The 19,709-nt window shown below is 36.0% G+C and overlaps 1 protein-coding gene and 1 pseudogene across 1 annotated transcript in view; one reads left to right on the forward strand and one right to left on the reverse strand.

Annotated features, from left to right (window-relative positions):
* Nucleotides 1-19,054, forward strand: part of SEC61A2 (Sec61 alpha 2 subunit (S. cerevisiae)) — a 23,897-nt gene extending 4,843 nt beyond the window's left edge. The window contains exons 3-11 of the mRNA XM_004691249.2: nt 4,153-4,231; nt 7,791-7,922; nt 8,045-8,154; nt 10,554-10,707; nt 11,644-11,804; nt 12,096-12,293; nt 15,688-15,879; nt 16,815-16,891; nt 17,988-19,054. Of these exons, the coding sequence (XP_004691306.1) occupies nt 4,153-4,231; nt 7,791-7,922; nt 8,045-8,154; nt 10,554-10,707; nt 11,644-11,804; nt 12,096-12,293; nt 15,688-15,879; nt 16,815-16,891; nt 17,988-18,174 (1,290 nt within the window). The 3' untranslated portion in view covers nt 18,175-19,054. The remainder of the gene's footprint in view (nt 1-4,152; nt 4,232-7,790; nt 7,923-8,044; nt 8,155-10,553; nt 10,708-11,643; nt 11,805-12,095; nt 12,294-15,687; nt 15,880-16,814; nt 16,892-17,987) is intronic.
* Nucleotides 3,143-4,061, reverse strand: LOC105854228 (annotated as a pseudogene).
* Nucleotides 19,055-19,709: the final 655 nt, after the last annotated feature.

Here is a 19,709-nt window from a genome sequence, read left to right on the forward strand (position 1 = left end):
AGAGGTCTGCCACGCCATGTGGTCTCCTCCGGGGCAGGCGGGAATCGAACTCATGCGGAAGCGGCTTTAGATTCTCAGTGCAGTGCTTTAACCCGCTGCGCCACCAGGGAGGGCCCAGTGTATCATTATTTTTAATAAGTTGAAATGTAATGAGTGAAAATGTTTTTCTTGTTTTGTATAGCTTTTAGTTTACTTTTGAGTTTGACTTTTTTTTTTAGTTTTCAGTTAATGTTTTTTGCCCATTTTTTCCTGGAGATTTTCTCCTTACAGTTTTAGGACAGGTTTATATTTGTAAAAATATTAAATGTTTGACATATGTACTTTTCCATTTTGTTTGCTTATGTCATGTTGTTAATAGCATGTATTAATTTTAAAAATCCCCAAAAGCTAAATATTAGAAATTCAGAGATCTGCTATACATATAAATTAATAAATTTAATGATCTATTTTAGTAAAATTTTGCAGAGATTAAATTCATATAACTGTGACCTACCCATGCCACAGGTTTGTTGTGAGCATTAAATTGGGTAATTTAAGTGGAAGTTTTTTGAGGATCTTGAGATACATATAAGAAAGTTAAAAAAAGATTAGGAAGCATAAAATGATTAGATTCATATTATGGAAAAAATGAAATACATTATTTTGAATAATGCAGTGATTTGATCCTTAGACTGTTTTACCACATACTTACCTTGCAGTTATTTTCGGTGGCTAAATGAAGAGAAATTTTTAAAAAGTACAGAGAAGTAGAAGAAAGAACAGTCACCCATATTTTACCATTTACTTTTGAGTTTATATTAGAAATTGGTGGTGTAAGCGGTTGGGATGCAGCACTTCAGTGCAAGTTCAAGCCCCAGCCCTGTAGGTGATCCACATGGCGCAACAGACCTCTCCTGACATGCCCGCTGCTCCCCTCAGCAGTATGCTTTGTCGATCTGCCTATTCTGCTCCCCACTCTGTCTCTGGTGAATACTCACACTGCCCCTGCACCTCTGGCCTGTACCCCAGTTCTGTATGCATAAATAAATAAATCTTTAAAAAAAAATTAGCTGAGATCATTGAGGAGCAGGATGTGCTCATAAATGTTGCCAGCAAGAAGAATAAGAAAAAAAAAAAGAATGCACAGTAAAACACACTCATTTTTAGTGTGCATTTTGAAGAGCTTGACACACTTGAAAACCCAGGTACCTGCTACCTCAGTAAATAGCATTTCTATGACTTTATCTACAGTATTTCTGTTACCACTATATTCTGTCTGACTCCCTTTGCAACCCCCATCTAACTTCCATTGCCAGGCAGCCACTGATCTGCTTTCTGTTCAAATCTGATTTGTTTTTACAATTAAAAAAAAATAAGATCATAAAGCATTACTCCTTAGTGTCTGACTTCATTAGCTTTTTGATATTCATCCTTGTTGCTCTTTTTCTTCTTAGTATTTGCCACATGTCACGTAAGAATTCTTACCTTCTGACTGAGAAGGGTTGTAATCCACTGCTGAATTCAGATCAGTTTCTAATTCACTGTGGGACATGTAATGGTCAGTCCCCGTAGGGAGAGTCCCATTGCTTCTTTCTCTTACCAGTTCTCTGCTTCTCTTTCTCCCCTGTTCTAACTAAAGGAGGCAAAAAGATACACAGATCTTTGCTGTTCTTCAGATTTGTAGTGCTGAGGGAATCCTGAAGACTTTGTTACTTCTCATTGTGATGGCTAACAGCTTTAGGCCTTGTTGTTTTACCGTTTGTGTCTGTGGATCCCACCCGCACCCCCCCCCCATCCCTGAGCTTCAAGTTTATTATACTTCTTATTTGGTTATTTTGTAGTTCTTTGATGGCTTTATTTTACATGTTATTAAAAAAATGTATTTCCTTGTGTATCTTGGGAAGGGAATTTCTGTAATTTAAATATAGCTTGCCATCTTAATCCAGAAATATCTTGCTAGGTTTTCACTTTACACTATGTTTGGAAATTGCTAGTGCTAATTTTCTGTTTGCTCATTTCAGAGCTCCATTAAAGCTCAGAATGCTTGTTTCTCCTAAGTCTTATGGTTTGTCAAGTTGAAACCTATTGTTACATGTAATACAGGGTTGATGTCTACAACTCTGTGGCAATTCATAGAATAGTAGCTCCTGTTGCTGCCCAACTATTAGATATGACCTTATAACTATAGAATTTACTAAGAGGAATAAAATTAGAAACTGATGATATAATCCTGTTGACTACAGGAAAGCAGGAAATATCATTGCTTAGAGGAGGTTGATTGACTTTTTCTTGTGCAGTATCCCACAAAGCATTTAACCATGGAGAGGTAATGGCTGCCATTATGAGACACAATTAGGGAAAGTAATTTGACTAATTAACCTTTTCCTCACTTAGGGAGTATTGTGGTATGGACTGTCCTGTAATGTTAATTGGTTTTTGTGCAATAACTTCACGCCTTTCCAGTTCTCACCTTAGTTGAAGTGTATCTGCAATTGTAGGATACACATAAAACATCCATGGCTCTTGCTTTATTGATTTTTATCCATGTAATAAATTCACACATCTGGAGGTTTAAGTTGACTAGATGAGTTTTTTAAAATTGCTGGGAGCAGCTTTTGGTACCTTTTTTTTTTTTTTTTAAACAGCTTTATTTAGGGAAGGTTTTTAAAATTAGCAATCCTTTTCTTTGAGTCTGATCTCCCAAAGTGTGTAGTCAAGTGCCATATTAGGAAGCAGTCTGAAATAAGATGCTTTTTCTTACTGGTTAAAAAGTAAGATATGATTATTTTAGAATGCTTAATAAATTAAAAAGAATAAAGGAGAAAAAGTTAACCATCATCCCACTACCTATAGATAATCAGTTTAAGATTTTTACTTATTTTTTTTTTAAAGATTTATTTATTTATTCATACAGAACTGGGGTACAGGGCAGAGATGCGGAGGTTGAGAGGATTCACCAGGGACAGAGTGGGGAGCAGAACAGGTAGACTGATGAAGTACACTGCTAAGGGGAGCAGCGGGCGGGTCAGGAGAGGTCTGCCACGCCATGTGGATCTCCTCTGGGGCAGGCGGGAATCGAACTCATGTGGAAGTGGCTTAGGCTTCTTAGTGCAGTGCTTTAACACACTGCGCCACCAGGGGGGGCCCATATTTTTACTTATTTTTAACAAATGATTATCAATTGACTAAAAAAGTTGACTAAAGCATCTGCAATGGTGATGTCAATCTCAACTGGCTCAATGCTGGTTAACACCTGTTTAGCAATCTGAGGACTGTGCAAATCAATGAATCTTTTGTGGCTTCTCATCTGACAATAACCCCAAGTCTTAGAACTTTCTCCACATAGAGTAGTGATTCTCAGAATCTTGGTAAGCACCTGAACTGGTTCTTTTACTTTGGGGTTCGTATCTTTTGTGTGTCTGATCAAGTCTGCACACACTTCCAGAGATTTCCTAGTGCAGCTGGTTAGAGTAATTCTAGTTTGGTGAATTGCCACCTCTGGTTCTGAGGGTGTCTTTCTGCTATCTTTAAAAGCCCTGGCTGTGGATTGGCTTCCTGATCAACTTGTTCCTTGGAGAGAGGGAACAATGGTGGGTCAGTAACTGGAGTCCACCTTCGAGAAATCCATTGAAACTGTCAGTGCATCTTGTGCAGAAGAAAAAGCTATTTAAGATTTTGAAAGACTTTTATAATAGTTTTATCTTTAATATTTTATTTTTATGGCACTGAACATTTACTTTATATAGTTTATACATTTCTTTTTCTTCTAAGATTTCTCAGTAGCACTGAGTTTTTAGATGAGAACATGCTTTATTATGGGGAGCTGTCCCATTCATTTTAGGATGTTCAGCATCATCCCTGACCTGCTGGATGTCAGTAGCATCCCCCTCTCAAGTTGTGGAACCAGTTGTGCAGTGGGTCTTCATACTAATAGAAGTATTTATTAGTATCGAATACTAGTGATGTGTTTTAAGTATTGATTTCTGTTGTGTTTTTCTTTGAAGAAATTTACCTTTAAGATATGCTTGTTTTTGTTGTAGAACATGGGAAGTAGTAGTATTTATTTTAGGAGTTGCAAACATGAGGTTAAAACATCATCAAAGTTCAAGCTTATTAAATTAGGTACAAATTTATATAATGCATTTTTATAAAATATATTATCTAATATTACAGATACCTCTATTTGGAATCATGTCATCAGATTCTGCAGATCCTTTCTACTGGATGAGAGTTATTCTTGCATCCAACAGAGGTTTGTGCTCTTTTTCTTGTATAATATTAGTGGTGGCATCAATAGATCTGGAAACAACTATTTCTTGATGTCTACAGGAAGGGAAAGGATATTAAAAAAAACTCTAATTGCCTAGAAGAGACTAAGATGTAAATAGTTATAAAACTGTGTATTTATTGTAATAATAGAAATATATATGAAGTTTAGGGATACAGCAGAGACTGCAGTGATTTGTATGTTTTAGAACTTTGGTTTGCCATGTTGCATGGGTCTTATTTGTCTTGAAGATCTAATTAAATTTAACCGTTCCCAAGAAAAATACATTTATACTCATATGTGCAGATTTTACATAAAATCTCAGGATTCATAGACTCTCTGAAATATGTATTTGGGTTTTGTCCTTGGACTGAAGAGCGCTGATCTGTGATGTCAGAGAGGAAATAATTCTAGAAGAGTATTTGAACTGGAGTCCAGTTTTGGACTAATGGAACAGAGAGAAGCTTGAACTAATACATGCATACATAAAGTCACAGGAGATAGCCTGGGAGATTTAGGGAGTCTGGGGGAGCAGGGGATGCTGGCCAGTGTGCTAGAAGAAGTAATAGGAGCTGGATCATGAGGTTTCTTGAATTTAGGTAATAGTGACTGCTAGGGTTTTTTGAAACACACTTAAGTAGTATTGAAACACTTTTAAATGGTATTGGCTTATTTTTAAAATATACCAACTGTGTATATATACACAGATTTATATACAGCTGAAAATGAAAGTCTCATTTCTCATGAATAACTTCTAGAACGATAATTGGTTGATGAATTAAGACCTTTTCTGCATACATTATCACATATGTAAATCTATGTACTTTTTCTCAATTGAAGTTTTTTAATGTAACTGTTCTGCTACTTGGTGTGTTTACTCAATACCTTGGGTAGTTATTTCATTTCACAGCCATATACTGTTTCACTATATGGGTATGTCATGGTTTATTTAATCATTCATTCACTTCTAATATTTCCTGAGTTGTTACTATGTGCCAACCTTTGTGCTAGGTGCTGGGATTAGAGCAATGAAAGAGGCTTTCAATGTCATATAGTTTATATTACTCTGTTTGGGGAAACATTCCACATGAAGTATGTTTTGGAGAAGGGGGCATGTTGGAACAGAGATCTTAAGGAAGTTAGAATGAAGGCCATGTGAAGATCTGCAGGACGTTCTAGGCAATAGCATATCCAGTGGCCCTGATGCGGGGGTGTGACTAGGAACAATGAGAATGTCCTTGTGACTAGAACAAAATAAGGAAAGAGGGAAAAGCAGTAGACACAGTGTTGCATGTGAGTCCAAGAATCAGACAGGGAGGAGCTTAAGTAAAGAGTATATTCTAAGTATGATGGGAAATTTTTTCAAGCCTTTAGGGTTCTCTCCTGTCATAAATTTATGATTTACCCAATTTTATGTGATTGTAAACAGTTCTTTAGCAAATACTGTCACGCTCTTATGTAATTTTTTAAACAGCATTTCTAGATTGTTTACAAGGCATGTGCCTTTATTTATTTATTTTTAAAAAAGATTTATTTATTTATTCATACAGAACTGGGGAGGTGTGAGAGGAATCACCAGGAACAGAGTGGGGAGCAGAACAGGCAGATCGACGAAGTACACTGCTGAGGGGAGCAGCGGGTGGGTCAGGAGAGTTATGCCATGCCATGTGGATCTCCTCCGGGGCAGGCGGGATGGAACTCATGCGGAAGTGGCTTAAGCTTCTTAGTGCTGTGCTTTAACCCGCTGCTCCACCAGGGAGGGCCGTGTTTATTATTTTATTCACTCTCTGCAATTGTATATGGCAATAGCATTTTTCTTTCAATTATGGAAGGGTAGTTGGTTAAAATTAGTATCTTATTTAAATGATAGTCGTTTGTGTATTGGTGAGCTTGAACATTGTTTTGTATTCTTATTAAATATTTGAATTTTTTCCTAGGAGTAGACTTTTTATTAATGTGTTACTTTTTTGTATAAGTAATAGAAAATTACTAATTTAAACATAAAAATGGAATTTGTTGGGAGGTTTACTGATTATTTTATGGGCTCTGGAGGAGCAGGCAACAAGGGCAGTCCTTAGACCTCAGCTACAAGGGGTAGGACCTGTTCCTCATGATTCAGCTCCAGCTGCTCCCACGGCCTTTGGCTCTTAGTGGAAGATTCCATTCTACCAGAACTATATCAGGCAAGGTCAGATTTGGCTAGAGCTTTAGTGTTATATAGCATAAACTGGTAATCGTTTTCTTTCCTATATGGTCAGTATTTTCCTGGGAAACAGCATTATTGGGAACACCTGCATTGTATTGCTTATTTTTTTTCTTCTATTGATTTGTTCACTTTAAAATTGATTTGTCAGAACTCTTTGATTATTTACATGCTGTTTATGTATTAGAGATATGAGATCGTTATCATTTGAGATTGAATATTTTTCTTTCAACTCCTATGCTGTCTTTTGTCACCTGGAAGTTTCATAGTTGTATCTAACCATGCTAGTCATCTTTTTTATTGTGCTTTCTTTTCTTTACTGATTTGGAATATCAGATTTTCATTTAAGCTTGATTGGGTTTAGTTTTGGATTAGAGCCATTTGACTCTTACAAATTTTGGTGATTTGACTTAAAAAAAAACAAACTTGTCTTGGTCCCTAGTCTACTGGCTTAAGCAATAAGAAATATTTTAATCTGTTTCTGCTGAAAGTATCTGAGAAAAGAATCAAGAACCTTCCTAAGATGGAATATTTTATCACATTTGGGGTATGCTCTGCATTAATAAAAGCCAGGATTAAAGGGGTGATGTGACAGATGTCCAGTGGAAATTCAGTTTGACCATGTAGTTATTACTTAGTTCTCTCTGTTACTATATACACTTGGCATCTTGCTTTTCTTATTTTTCACAATGGGTATTTACATATTTTCTGTAAAGAAAAACTTAGAAAATGGAAGAGAAGAATAGAAAATAAAAATCATCCATGATCCAACTGGATAAAAGTGGCAATACAAACATCTTGATAACCAGACTAAAATAATAGGAAACTATTTTTTCAGTTAAATACCAAATGAATTAAAATTGTATGCACTGATTTCAATGTCTTTCCACTCACTTTCATAAACATTCTTATGCCACTAAATATTCTACAGTACTGTTTTAAATAACTTTCTATGTAATTTTAAATTCTGAACTTGATTTTACTAGTGGTATATAATTTTTTATTTTACATTAAAGTAATATTTTAGTTTAAAATTTTAAAATAATGATTTGAACAGAAGTTTTGGAAGATTTCCTTCAAAGAATTTCTTTGATATTTTAAGTTTAGAGGTTACAGGAATTGATTTTTAAATATTATTTATAGTAATGTTTATTCAATTCATTGTTGCAAGATTGTGTCAATAAATGAGAACTTTTTGGCAGCCAGTGTTTAAGAAATGAAAATTTGTATGTTTACATTTCAGTGTGCCTTTCAGTAGATATAATTAAGACCTGGGACTTTTCTAAATTAATATGCATTTGTATAGTAAAGATTATTTAATTCTCTCCCTTTTCTTTTTAGGGACATTAATGGAATTGGGTATCTCTCCAATTGTAACATCTGGCTTGATTATGCAGTTGTTAGCTGGAGCCAAAATCATTGAAGTTGGAGATACACCCAAAGATAGAGCTCTATTCAATGGAGCCCAGAAATGTAAGCATTAATACAATTACAGAGTTTTTTCTAAATTTGAGAATTTCATGGTGAAGATGTTTTTCTGGTCTTTTTTTGTCTTTGGTTGTAAGCATGTACTACTCTTCTTCAATTTTCTCCAGTGTTTGGTATGATCATTACCATTGGGCAGGCCATTGTGTATGTCATGACTGGCATGTATGGGGATCCTGCTGAAATGGGTGCTGGAATCTGCCTCCTTATCATTATTCAGGTAGGAAATCCTGGTTTATTTTGTACATGGATAGCAAAGCAGTTGACTTTTTTTTTATCTGTTTGAACAATTCTTTAGGTAATTGACTCTTTAGGTATATTCACTTTCTTTAGGTATATTCACTTTCTTACTTTTGAGTTATTGTGTTTAATTATATCTTGATTATTGAAAAGATATCTGTATTATATTAATGTAAAAGTTAAAAAATTTCTGGTATTGGTCTCTTCAGTATATAATATAAAGAATTATGCTAATTTGTTTGTATAAATTCTGCTGTACATGTATTTGTATTGTGATTAATTCTTCTGTTGTTAATATAAAGGGAAATTTGTCATGTTTGACTATAGGGGAGTAGTGGCCCTTTTGCATCTTTTTAAAGTCATTGCTAACATTGAAAATATGAACGCTACTGAAGAGAGATGATTGAATTAGTGTGTTTTCACCTAGAAGTGAAGTTTTAAAAACTGTGGGTTGTTATGTAAGGATTACAAGTTGAGGTATTTCTCAAGTATTCTTGCTTCATTTACTTTGTCAGTGTTTTCATTAGGGATCTTGAAATCTTTAGAGATTTGGGTATATTGTATATTCTACAAGAACTTAAGAGTTAATATTCATTTATCACGATTTTGGTCAATGAGATGCTTTATCTTCCTGTTTTCTCATACCTTTTATAGGCTTGGATGCTTTTTACCATCTTTTATCTTGTTTTTTCAATGTTAGAGAACATTTCTCATTTAGGTTCTTATAATTCATTTCTTTCATTAGAGAAATGTAAGAGTTTAATTTTCTCAGGATTTGCACAAATCACTCTGTAGTGTGGACATTAGTTTAAACCAGGGCCTGGAGATTATAGATTATGTGATTATTTTAAGTTTGTGTAATTTTGGAGAGATCATTTAATCAGAAATCTGTGGGAACCCATGGTTATGGGCACAGGTGACTTGGTGCCTGTGAGGGGAAAGGAAAGAAGGGGGGAAACTCAGAAACTATCTGGTTGAGAAGCTTTAGGCTTTGTTTTTCCTTCCATTTGCTTTACTCTTACACTCAAAAGGATCTAATTTTGTTGCCTCTAGGAAGATTGAATATATAGATGTTCTCTTAATTTAAGAAGCACATGTGAGAATACTGTGCTGTTCCTTTGGGCATACGGATCTTCAATAAAAAAGAATCAGAAACTTGTGATAGTAGTTTGGTTGACTGATAGCTTGTGGACAACTGTCCTCTATATGGGGCTGGATTTCCATATTTGTGATTGGGAGTATTATGTTTATTTAGTCACTACGTAATTATAGCTAAAAATACATCTTAGCAGTAAGACCTTACTTCTCTTTTATCTTGTTAAAGTGTCAAATTTGGGTTTCAAACAGCAAAGGATTATTGGCATGAGCTTTCTTAGAAGTGAGAGCATTGCATTCTTCTCCAGTCTAATGAAAGTCAAACTTAAATACTAAATAGAAAAGTTAGGCTCTGTACAATCATAGAAATTACAATTGAGGGAAAAAAAACCCACAACAACAGTGGAAAGTAAGCATGCTTGACGTGTGTAATGTAGTTAGTTCTAGGGATATCAGGTATGAGGATAGGAGGTTTCTTTTGGGAAGAATTGAAATGGAATATCCTTCTTTCTTAAGAAGGTGTCTTTAAAATAAGTAAGAAGCATATTTTCTCCCCTCTCAGGACTGGGTTATGAAGTTTGGTAAGGGGCTATATGACTGTGACTGAGGGTTAATTTAATTGATACAGTTTTTTACAGGAATGTATTCTCTATGAGGAAAATTTAAGAATTTTCAATTTTACATAAAGTTAGTGTGCTTCCATGTAAAAAAAGCATGAGCATAAGAATCTGGTGACCTCCTATATCAAAGTGTATGTTGTCTCTATCACTGTATGTATAGGATAAATTTTTAGGTTGTTATCATCTATGTACATAGGTTATGCTTTTTTACTCACTTTATAGATATTATATGTAATACTTTAAAAATACCAACACAACTCACATATTTTTCCTTTAAAGTAGTATAAAGTTGCCTCCTGTTATATCATAATTGTCCTTTTACTGACTTGGAGGTATTTGAAATGTTTCAGATTCTTGCTATCATACAACTGTGAATAGTTTTGTTTTAGTGTACTTTTCAATAAACTTTATTGAAACATTTGAAGAGAAGCTGTTCTGATGTATAATATGCTTTAAAAGTTGAAATGTCTGCTTTGTAAAATCAGTACTAGTGCCTAACCAAACTAAAAACAGGTTAAAAGATGCAGTTATAATAGTGATATTGCAACAATTAGCTCATAATGTGATCTTAATGCCCTTACTTTATAAATAGTCAATGGTGTTCATCTTCCCCTTTCTTTGAGTTTATTCTTGCTTCTGCTTACTTGCATTTCTTTCCCCACAGTTGTTTGTTGCTGGTTTGATTGTGCTGCTGTTAGATGAGCTGCTACAGAAGGGTTACGGCTTGGGGTCTGGTATTTCCCTCTTTATTGCCACCAACATCTGTGAGACCATTGTCTGGAAGGCCTTTAGTCCCACTACTATTAACACTGGCAGAGGTACATTGCACAGTGACTGTAACTGCACGATGTTTGCTGGATGTGTGCTGGAAAGTAACACGTATTGAGCAGTACATGCCCTAGCCATCCTGGCTTGCTCTCTCAGGGATGACTGGTGCTAGCTATTGTTTAAAAATTACTCAATGGAGATTCGTGGAGTACGAACACTACCTCACCGAGAATAATAGCTAAATTTCAGCCTCTGCTCACTTACAAAATCAGTGGTTTCAAACAGATATTTAAAACTTTGTGTAAACCATTGCTGCAGAAGACATTGATTTGGCCAATAGCAGCATTTCAATTAAAGATAGTGTATTAATATTTCAGATGAAAAAACTCTTATTCCTTGTTCCAGGGAACACTAATACTCTTGTAGTTTAACTTGACTTTTAAATATCAACTTAGTTTTAAAATATTTCATTCTGCCTTTCCTTACCCATCTCCACTTCTCTCAAATGTATCCTACATTTGTACTGGTTAACACTTCAACTGATCCCACCCTTAAGAAAATGGCAATATATTAATGTTCTTAAAATATACAAAAGACATGCTTGATAGAGTAACATGTAGCTTTTAATTCTGACATCTTTATTCTGCTTTGCTGCTTCTCCCTCCCCCTTCACCCCTCATACTGCTTTCTCTTCCCTAGAGTAAAGAAGAGGCAAATTATTATGAACTGAATATTTGCTTTGGTTTGTTCTACTTTGGCTGTTTTTAACAAGAATAGTCCCAAGAGATTCAGATTTATGCTAAAAAAGACACACTTTTGCCTCAGTAAAGATTTCTAGAAGCTCCACACATAGCTGTATCATAAACATTGATAAGTTTTTTTGATTCATATTTTTGCTCTGAACTGGAATTTCAAGGTTGTTTGCTTGACTTTTGTGACAACTTTGGGTAATGATTCTATAGTTAGTTTCTGTCTTAATTTTTTAGGTACAGAGTTTGAGGGTGCAGTTATAGCTCTGTTTCATTTACTGGCCACAAGGACAGACAAAGTCCGAGCACTAAGGGAGGCTTTTTATCGTCAGAACTTACCCAATCTCATGAACCTCATTGCTACCGTTTTTGTGTTTGCTGTTGTTATATATTTTCAGGTAAGTATATTTTCTTTGCTGAAGTAAGTGGGATATGGGCTTTCATTTCTTAGAGAGGACAATGCCATTTGAAATGGTAGTATCTAACAAAATGTGATCAAACAACTAATGCCATTCTTTTGATTCTAAGGTACACCATATTAGTGGTTATAAAATAGAAAAGGATTCAAAGTCTGTAGGGGGAAGGGGAAATTTTGCTAGTGTTGTCTATGTTATTGTTTGCCTTTCTGTTCTGAATATTATGGATATGTACAACTCCTCTTATATACTCTCAATTTCCTTTTTTTTTAGGGATTTCGTGTTGATCTGCCCATTAAGTCAGCCCGGTATCGAGGACAGTACAGTAGCTATCCCATCAAACTTTTCTACACCTCAAACATTCCTATTATTCTTCAGTCGGCTTTAGTATCAAACCTGTATGTTATTTCCCAGATGCTGTCTGTTCGATTTAGTGGAAACTTTTTAGTAAATTTACTAGGACAGTGGGCAGTGAGTATTATTTTTTTATTTTAAATGTTTAATTTTACTGAATTTTATGGCTATATATACATATATACATGTATATATATATATTAAATTTTATAATAGTTTATTTTTACATATTTTTGTGCATTTTTCCATCTCAGTTGCAATCCCCTTGGGTTTCCCATCACCAAATCACCCATGTGCCATCTTCATAGTCCAGTGTATGGTTATATTTTTAACTGATAGATGTGATACGTAATTGAAGAGTTGCTGTAATATTTTTAGATTCACTTAATCTGTAGTAGATTTTAGAATTTATCTGCAAGAATTAGTAATTCTTATGAAGTTAATACCCAAACTATTTTACTATCTAGGGAAGTGTTTCACATCTCATTTGAAAGACCTTTCAGGCCAAAATCAATGTTTTCTAATAAAAGTGATTTTCTGCGTGGTAGTCTTCTTCCATTACTGTCTAGAATAATTACTTAAAGGAAGCTATTTATTGATAATTATGGGATCATCATTTCTTGTTTCCACATTTTTTATGCCTGAATGGCATTAAAGTAGCCTGTGATTAACTGAGCTAGATAGAGATTGGCATGTATTTACTAGATGAAAGATAAAGAAAGAGAACGCTCTTTTTATTTTTTTTATTAGAAAGAGAACGCATCAAGTTTGATGTCCTGTTATAAAATCTCTTTTTTAAAAGATTTATTTATGCATACAAGAGTTAGGGTATAGGCCAGATGTATGGGGGGTGGGGGTGAGAGTATTCACTAGAGACAGAGTGGGGAACAGAACAGGTGGATTGACTGAAATACACTGCTGAAGGGAGCAGCGGGTGAGACAGGAGAGGTCTGCTGCACCATGTGGGTCAACTCCCTTGCTGGGGATCGAACTGGTGCTGTAGTTGCTGTGGATACTTCATAGTGCTACACTTTAACCCAGTGTGCCACCAGAAAGAGCCCTTTATAAAACCTCTTCATTAGACTTCTTTCAAAGTCTTATAGCCATATATTAAAGTATATCTTATTGTGGATTGAAGTTTGATTGGTTTAAATTCTGTGACTTAACTGACGAGTATTTTTTTCTCCTTAGAATTTCAGAATAGATGATGCAAGGGGTTTAAAGCACAGCACTGTGAATTATCCAGAGCTACCACAGTATGAGTTCGATTCCCTGCAAGGGAGCTGATCCACATGGTACAGCAGATCTCTTCTGGCTCACTGACTGCTCCCCTCAGCAGTGTATTTCAGTCAGTTTGCCTGTTCTGTTTTCCACTCTGTCTTCGGTGAATCAGTTTACCTCCATACCTCTGGCTTATACCCCAGTTCTTGTATTCATAAACAAATAAATCTTTAAAAAAAATTCAGAATAAGCAAAAACTTAAGGTTTTTTTTTTCTTTTAGAGGATATGTAGCTCTAGAATTTGTATTCCTCAAAGAATATTATCTTTTAAATGTTGTTATTTCTTGAATATTATTCTTTGCATTTATCTTAACCGATATGCTATCTTTGGCATTTTAAGTTACAGTGACTCACCTGTTTCTGTTTTTACTGAAGCTCTTTTATTTATTCAACTTAGAGATTCAATAGGATTAGACCATAAGTCTTAAATATTGGTTGAAGGAAATGGGATTTCCTTGACCCATAGTAGTCCATTTAAAAAAAATTTTTATTTAACAAAATTTGATTACCTGTGGCAAGTGTAAGATGCTGTCCTTCCTCTCAGGAGCTAGTAGTTCAGAAATAATTATTACTATGATGACAATTGTCATAGACATGAAAGCATTCAGTGGTTATATAGATTACGTTATGATCTTAGAATCTTTTTGATGAGAATTATTAGGAAATTGAATTTGTAAATTGCTTTTAATTTGTATGATAGAATCTGAGGGTAAAATAAAGAAATCATTTAGAAATTCTAAGTTCAGGAACTGAACACTTTTATTTATTTATTTTTATTAAAAAGTTTATTTTTACATCATCTTGCACATTTTTTTTTCCATCTCAATTGTAATCCCCGCGGGTTTCCCATCACCAAATCACCCCTGTGCCACCACCATAGTCCCGTGCATTTCCCTCCCTTCCCCCTCCCCCATTTTTGATCCCATTCCCCACTCCACCCCCACAGAATGTCTCTGGTATATGGTTGTTCATTATTTTTGTTATTTTCTCGCTTGGTCCATTATACTCCTGCTATGAGTGAAACCATCCGGTATTTTTCTAGGAACTGAACATTTTAATCAATGGAATGAGACATTGCTTTCCTACCCCTTATTTATTATTTATTTTCAAAGAAACAGCAATGTAGATTTATTTTTATAATTTTTTTTCAAAGATTTATTTTTCATAAAACTGTGTTGTAGACCAGAGCTGCAGGAGGTGAGTGGATTCACCAGAGACACTGGGGAGCAGAAGAGGCAGATTTACCAAAACACTTTGTTGAGGGGAGCAGTGTGAGATAGGAGAGGTCTGATGTGCATATGTGTGTTAGCTCCCTGGCAAGGATCCAACTCAGGCTGTCATAGTGATAGCGCTGAGACCTAACCCCTAGGGCACCAGGGACTCTCTCCCCACCCCTAACTCCTTATTTAATAATTTTTAATTGTTTTCCTGCCCTTTAATAGGAATATTTTAATGAAGTATTTAATGAGGTTACATAATATGACTAAATTTTTCCATTTCTACACCTATAAAAATGTGTGGACAAAATTCCATTATAAATATATTTTTTAGAGATTTATTTTATTTATTTATGTATACAAGAACTGGAGTGTAGGCCAGAGGTGTGGGGGTGAGAATAGGTGAATCTACTAAGATACACTGCTGAGGGGAGCAGCAGGCTAGATAGGTCACATTGGTCAGCTCCCTGGCTGATGAACTCATAATACAGTGGTTGGCAATAGCTGATAGTGCTGAGACTTAACCCCTGCACCACCAGGAAGGCCCTCTGTTACAAAGATTTTTTAAAGCATTATTTCTTGTAATGTGCCAACCATGTAAAGTTTAGGCAGTGCATTATTACACTTCTGTTAGTAGTTTATCGATCACATTAATAGGATATGTTGAAACAATGTTTGTTAAAATATTCTTATTTCATAGTTCAGAAATTTCTACATCTAAATATAATTGGATATTGATTGCAAATATATTCCCTTAGGAAGAGAGATTCTCTTGTTAGAGGTTTTATGATGTTTTATTTTAATTGTTATTCTGTTAATATAGTCATGTCTTCTTTTACTTATTAGATACTGCTATATAATTTTGAAGGAATAAAGGTAGTAAATACAAAAGTAAATCTTGGTACAAACTCATTAGCTTAAAACGGTCAATGATTTTTAAGTTTGCAAAGTCATACAAATGTATTCTTTACTGGTTAGGTTGACCACGTGTTCCTTTTGTTCTTGTTATTTAGGATGTCAGTGGTGGAGGTCCTGCTCGTTCATATCCAGTGGGAGGCCTTTGTTATTATCTGTCTCCTCCTGAGTCCATGGGCGCCATATTTGAGGATCCTGTCCATGTAGTTGTTTACATCATCTTCATGTTGGGGTCATGTGCATTTTTTTCTAAGACTTGGATAGAGGTGTCTGGTTCTTCAGCCAAAGATGTAAGTGATTTGGCTTGTTTTTATTCATCCTTTTAGGTTTTTAAACATTTTTTCATTGCTTACGTGTTCTCTGCAGTGAGAGCGGGAGGGAAGGACGTTTATACTTGCTTTGCCACTGGCCAGCTTCTGTAACTGAGTCTGGCTACTCTGCATTTGTGGCATTGCATTTGTCTGATTTTTCCAGTGGAAGGGGAGGGAGTGTCCCTTGTCCCTTATCCCTTCTTGCAGTCTCTCTGCTGCTGAACTCTGGGGAATGCAGCATGGTCTGGTGCACACAGGACTGCACAGCACCCTTTCCTAGTAATTCTTGGGTAATTTTCACTGCTTCCCATAGGACATAAGCCATGTCATTTCAGCCTGTTCTACGTGCCTGGTTGCAACATCCTTGGCCACTTCACTCATCTTCCCCACAGCAAGCCACCAACCTCAGTGCAAAACCTTCAGGAAAATCCTTTGTGTCTGTTGATGAATGTCTGGATCTTCCTTTGAACAGCTAACTTTATTCCAGTTTCAGTTTCTGTTTAGTGCTGTTTAGGGGAGAGAGTGATCCAAACCTCTTTATTTCACCATATTGTGGGTTACTTTCCTCACAGAAGGGATTAAAATTTAAAATTTCACCCTCTAGGGTGAGTGAAAAATTCTTAGATTTTTAGAAACAATGGGTTAACCCTACCTGACAACAGCTTACTCCTAGTATGTAGTTTCTCTTTAGGGAGGTGATAGTAAACCAGAAAATTGAGAAACATTGGCTTACTGCATGGTTAACACATGGTTTTGCAGCATTGCAGCCTCTGCCACCTCAGAGGGAATGATGTTGCACTTATACTTTCTGAATTTTCCTTGTTAGTGTGGGAAAGCACTTTACACGGAACCTGATAGGTAGTAAGCTATGAGATGTTAACGCTTGATTTTGAAAGTTGTTTTTCTCTTGGCAGGTAGCTAAACAGCTTAAAGAACAGCAAATGGTCATGAGGGGCCACAGAGACACCTCTATGGTTCATGAGCTTAATAGGTAAGGTCTCAGATACAGCCACTTATGCCAGTGTTTGCACATGTACTCACGCGCCTTTTATTGCCAAGTGATAATCTTTGTTTTAATTCGTATTCCAAGTATGTTTCTTCTTGGGTTATTACAAAATAACCCAAATTTAACAAAAATTATTTTTTCCACATCAAAGTTGATACAAACTATTTTGTGTCCCTACACTGCTCAGCACAGTATCAAACTCTTGTAGATGGGAGGTTCCTTAGTGTTGGCTGGTTATACCCGTCACCTGAGAGCGCTTTACAAACAATAACTCCACTGCCACGAGGGTGACTTGGTCTGGAGTGTGTCCCAGACATCAAGTTTTTGTTTTCTCATCATAGCATCAGTGACATTATTCATATACCTGTAAGTCACTCATTTAAAGTACATGGCTTTGTGGATGTTTAGTGTATCAAGAGTGTATAGTTATTACAGTGTAATGATTTAACAGTCTTTCATCACCCAAAAGCAGCTCTGTACCCATTATTCCCCATTCTTGCCCCCACATTATACCTTCAAGCTCCACACAACTTATTTTTTTTTTTTAAGATTTGCCTATTCTGGACATTTCATATAAGTTGATTCATAAAATATATGATCTTTTGTGAGTAGCTTGTTTGACTTAGCATGATACTTTCAGTGTTTTTTCATTGTTAGTAATGTTCCAGTAGGTGGATATTCCATCTGTTTTTCTGTTTGACAGGGGGTGGAAATGTGGATTGTACCCACATTTTGACTATCATGAACAATGCTGTTAAAATGTGCTTGGACAAATTGTTTGTGGATTTGTGTTTTCATTTCATCTTTACAAGGGAACCGTTTCAAGAATGATTTCAGTTTTTAAATCTCAATTGAGGATGCAAATCCTCTGCCATAAAAATCACCTATTGCCTTTTCTTAGTCTCTCCAAATTAGGAAGCCACAAATTATTGCCTTGATCATGAAGTTTTCACCAGCATGTAACTGCTAGTAACAGGGATACTAGACTGTCCCTATTGGATAAAATTGTACAACTTATCCCTTTAAGTGTCACATTTTTACCAATTCTCTGCACTCTTTGACTCGGGGTTTTGTCTTCTAGGTATATCCCCACAGCAGCTGCTTTTGGTGGGCTGTGCATTGGTGCCCTGTCGGTGTTAGCTGACTTTCTGGGGGCCATTGGCTCTGGCACTGGAATTCTGCTTGCAGTCACTATTATTTATCAGTATTTTGAAATATTTGTTAAAGAACAGGCTGAAGTTGGAGGGATGGGGGCTTTGTTTTTTTAAATGTTCCAGTATTTCGTTTTGTATGTATGGAAGGGAAAATGTTTTGACATATTGTTTTTGTCAAATAATGCTGGTTCTCCTTTTCTTCCCTCAGTTTCTTGTTTTGAAGTGCTAACTATCCCATTTCTGAAATGGGCACCGAGCTAAGCCTGTGTGCAGCATTAGTACCAGCTGCCTTAAAACTAAAGTTTACATTATTCGTTAAACATGTACCTGTAGTGTTGCCTGTGATGCTGGAAACCAGTGTGCCAGCCTTGCCGTGTTCAGTGATGACGGTGAGAAGGTGACATGGATCGGTTTTGCACACAACATTCAAAACACTCAATTAGTCCCCCTACTTATTTAAAATAATAAACATAGTTCAAATCGCCACTTTCCAGTATTTTTGAGCTTATTTAATGAGTTCTGGAACATTTATATCTAATGTATATTTTAGATATAATTTTTATACTTTTTTAACTCATAGTATCCACATGCTCAAGTTCCCTTTCCAACCTCTTCCCCTCCCCTCCCTTATCTGGCCCTTTTCACAGCAGCCACTTAATACACATGGGCAAAATCAGGAGTTAAAGCTGTTACTAGAAACAATGGCTTAAAGGTACCACTCCTCCTGTTTTCTTCCTTCCTTCCCAGTGACAGCAGTCAGTGCTGTTTGACTGTATTGGCTCTGCTTTTGAATTCCAGCAGGTCATCTGAGATAGCATTCAAGATATGCCCCAGTTCTTTTTTTTTAATCCTGGAAGCAGAGATCTTAATTCTCAAGCAGTATTTGTAGTTCAGTGGGAGTGAACAAAGAGTTATTCATGCTAGGAATTTGTGTACGTTGTTGTACTTTACAGCAGCAACATGCGTGTAAACAGTAGACAATAAACTTTTATTTAAAACCTTTTGAGTTGTGTTGGAAAAAATCTGACATTAAGTGATTTCTAAGATATTTGTGTAAGATCATTGTGTTCCTATAAAGTCCATCCTGAGGTGCCTACTGCAAAGGTCAAATGTAGTAACAGGTTTTTTTTAAGCTTTTATTTATTTTTACATAGAACTGGGGTACAGGTCAGAGGTGTGGGGCGGGGGGAGGGGGTGATAGGATTCACCAGAGAAAGAGGGGAAGCAGAACCAGCAGATCTACTTAAATACATGGTGGAGGGGAGCAGTGGGCTGGACAGGAGGGCTGCTCTGCCTTGTGGGTTATCTTCCTGGCGGGAGATCAAACACACCACTCAGGTAACTTCATAGTGCTGAGACTTAACCCCTTGTTCTACCAGGGAGGCTCTAAATGTAGTAAGTTTAATCCTAAAATATTTGAGGGACACTGAAGGGTACATGGTTATGTGAGCAACTGTTGGAAGAAAAAAGCATATCAGACAAGAACAATATACAGCCTCCCTTTGAAATACTTCTTTATAAATGATTTACTTTTTTTTTTAAAAAAGATTTATTTATTTATACAGAGCGGGGTACAGGTCAGAGATGCAGAGGGTGAGAGGGTTCATCAAAAACAGAGTGGGGAGCAGAATAGGCAGATCGACGAAGTG

This window comes from Condylura cristata, unplaced genomic scaffold, assembly GCF_000260355.1.
Source record: "Condylura cristata isolate star-nosed mole 26May11 unplaced genomic scaffold, ConCri1.0 scaffold00030, whole genome shotgun sequence".
NCBI lineage: Eukaryota > Metazoa > Chordata > Mammalia > Eulipotyphla > Talpidae > Condylura > Condylura cristata.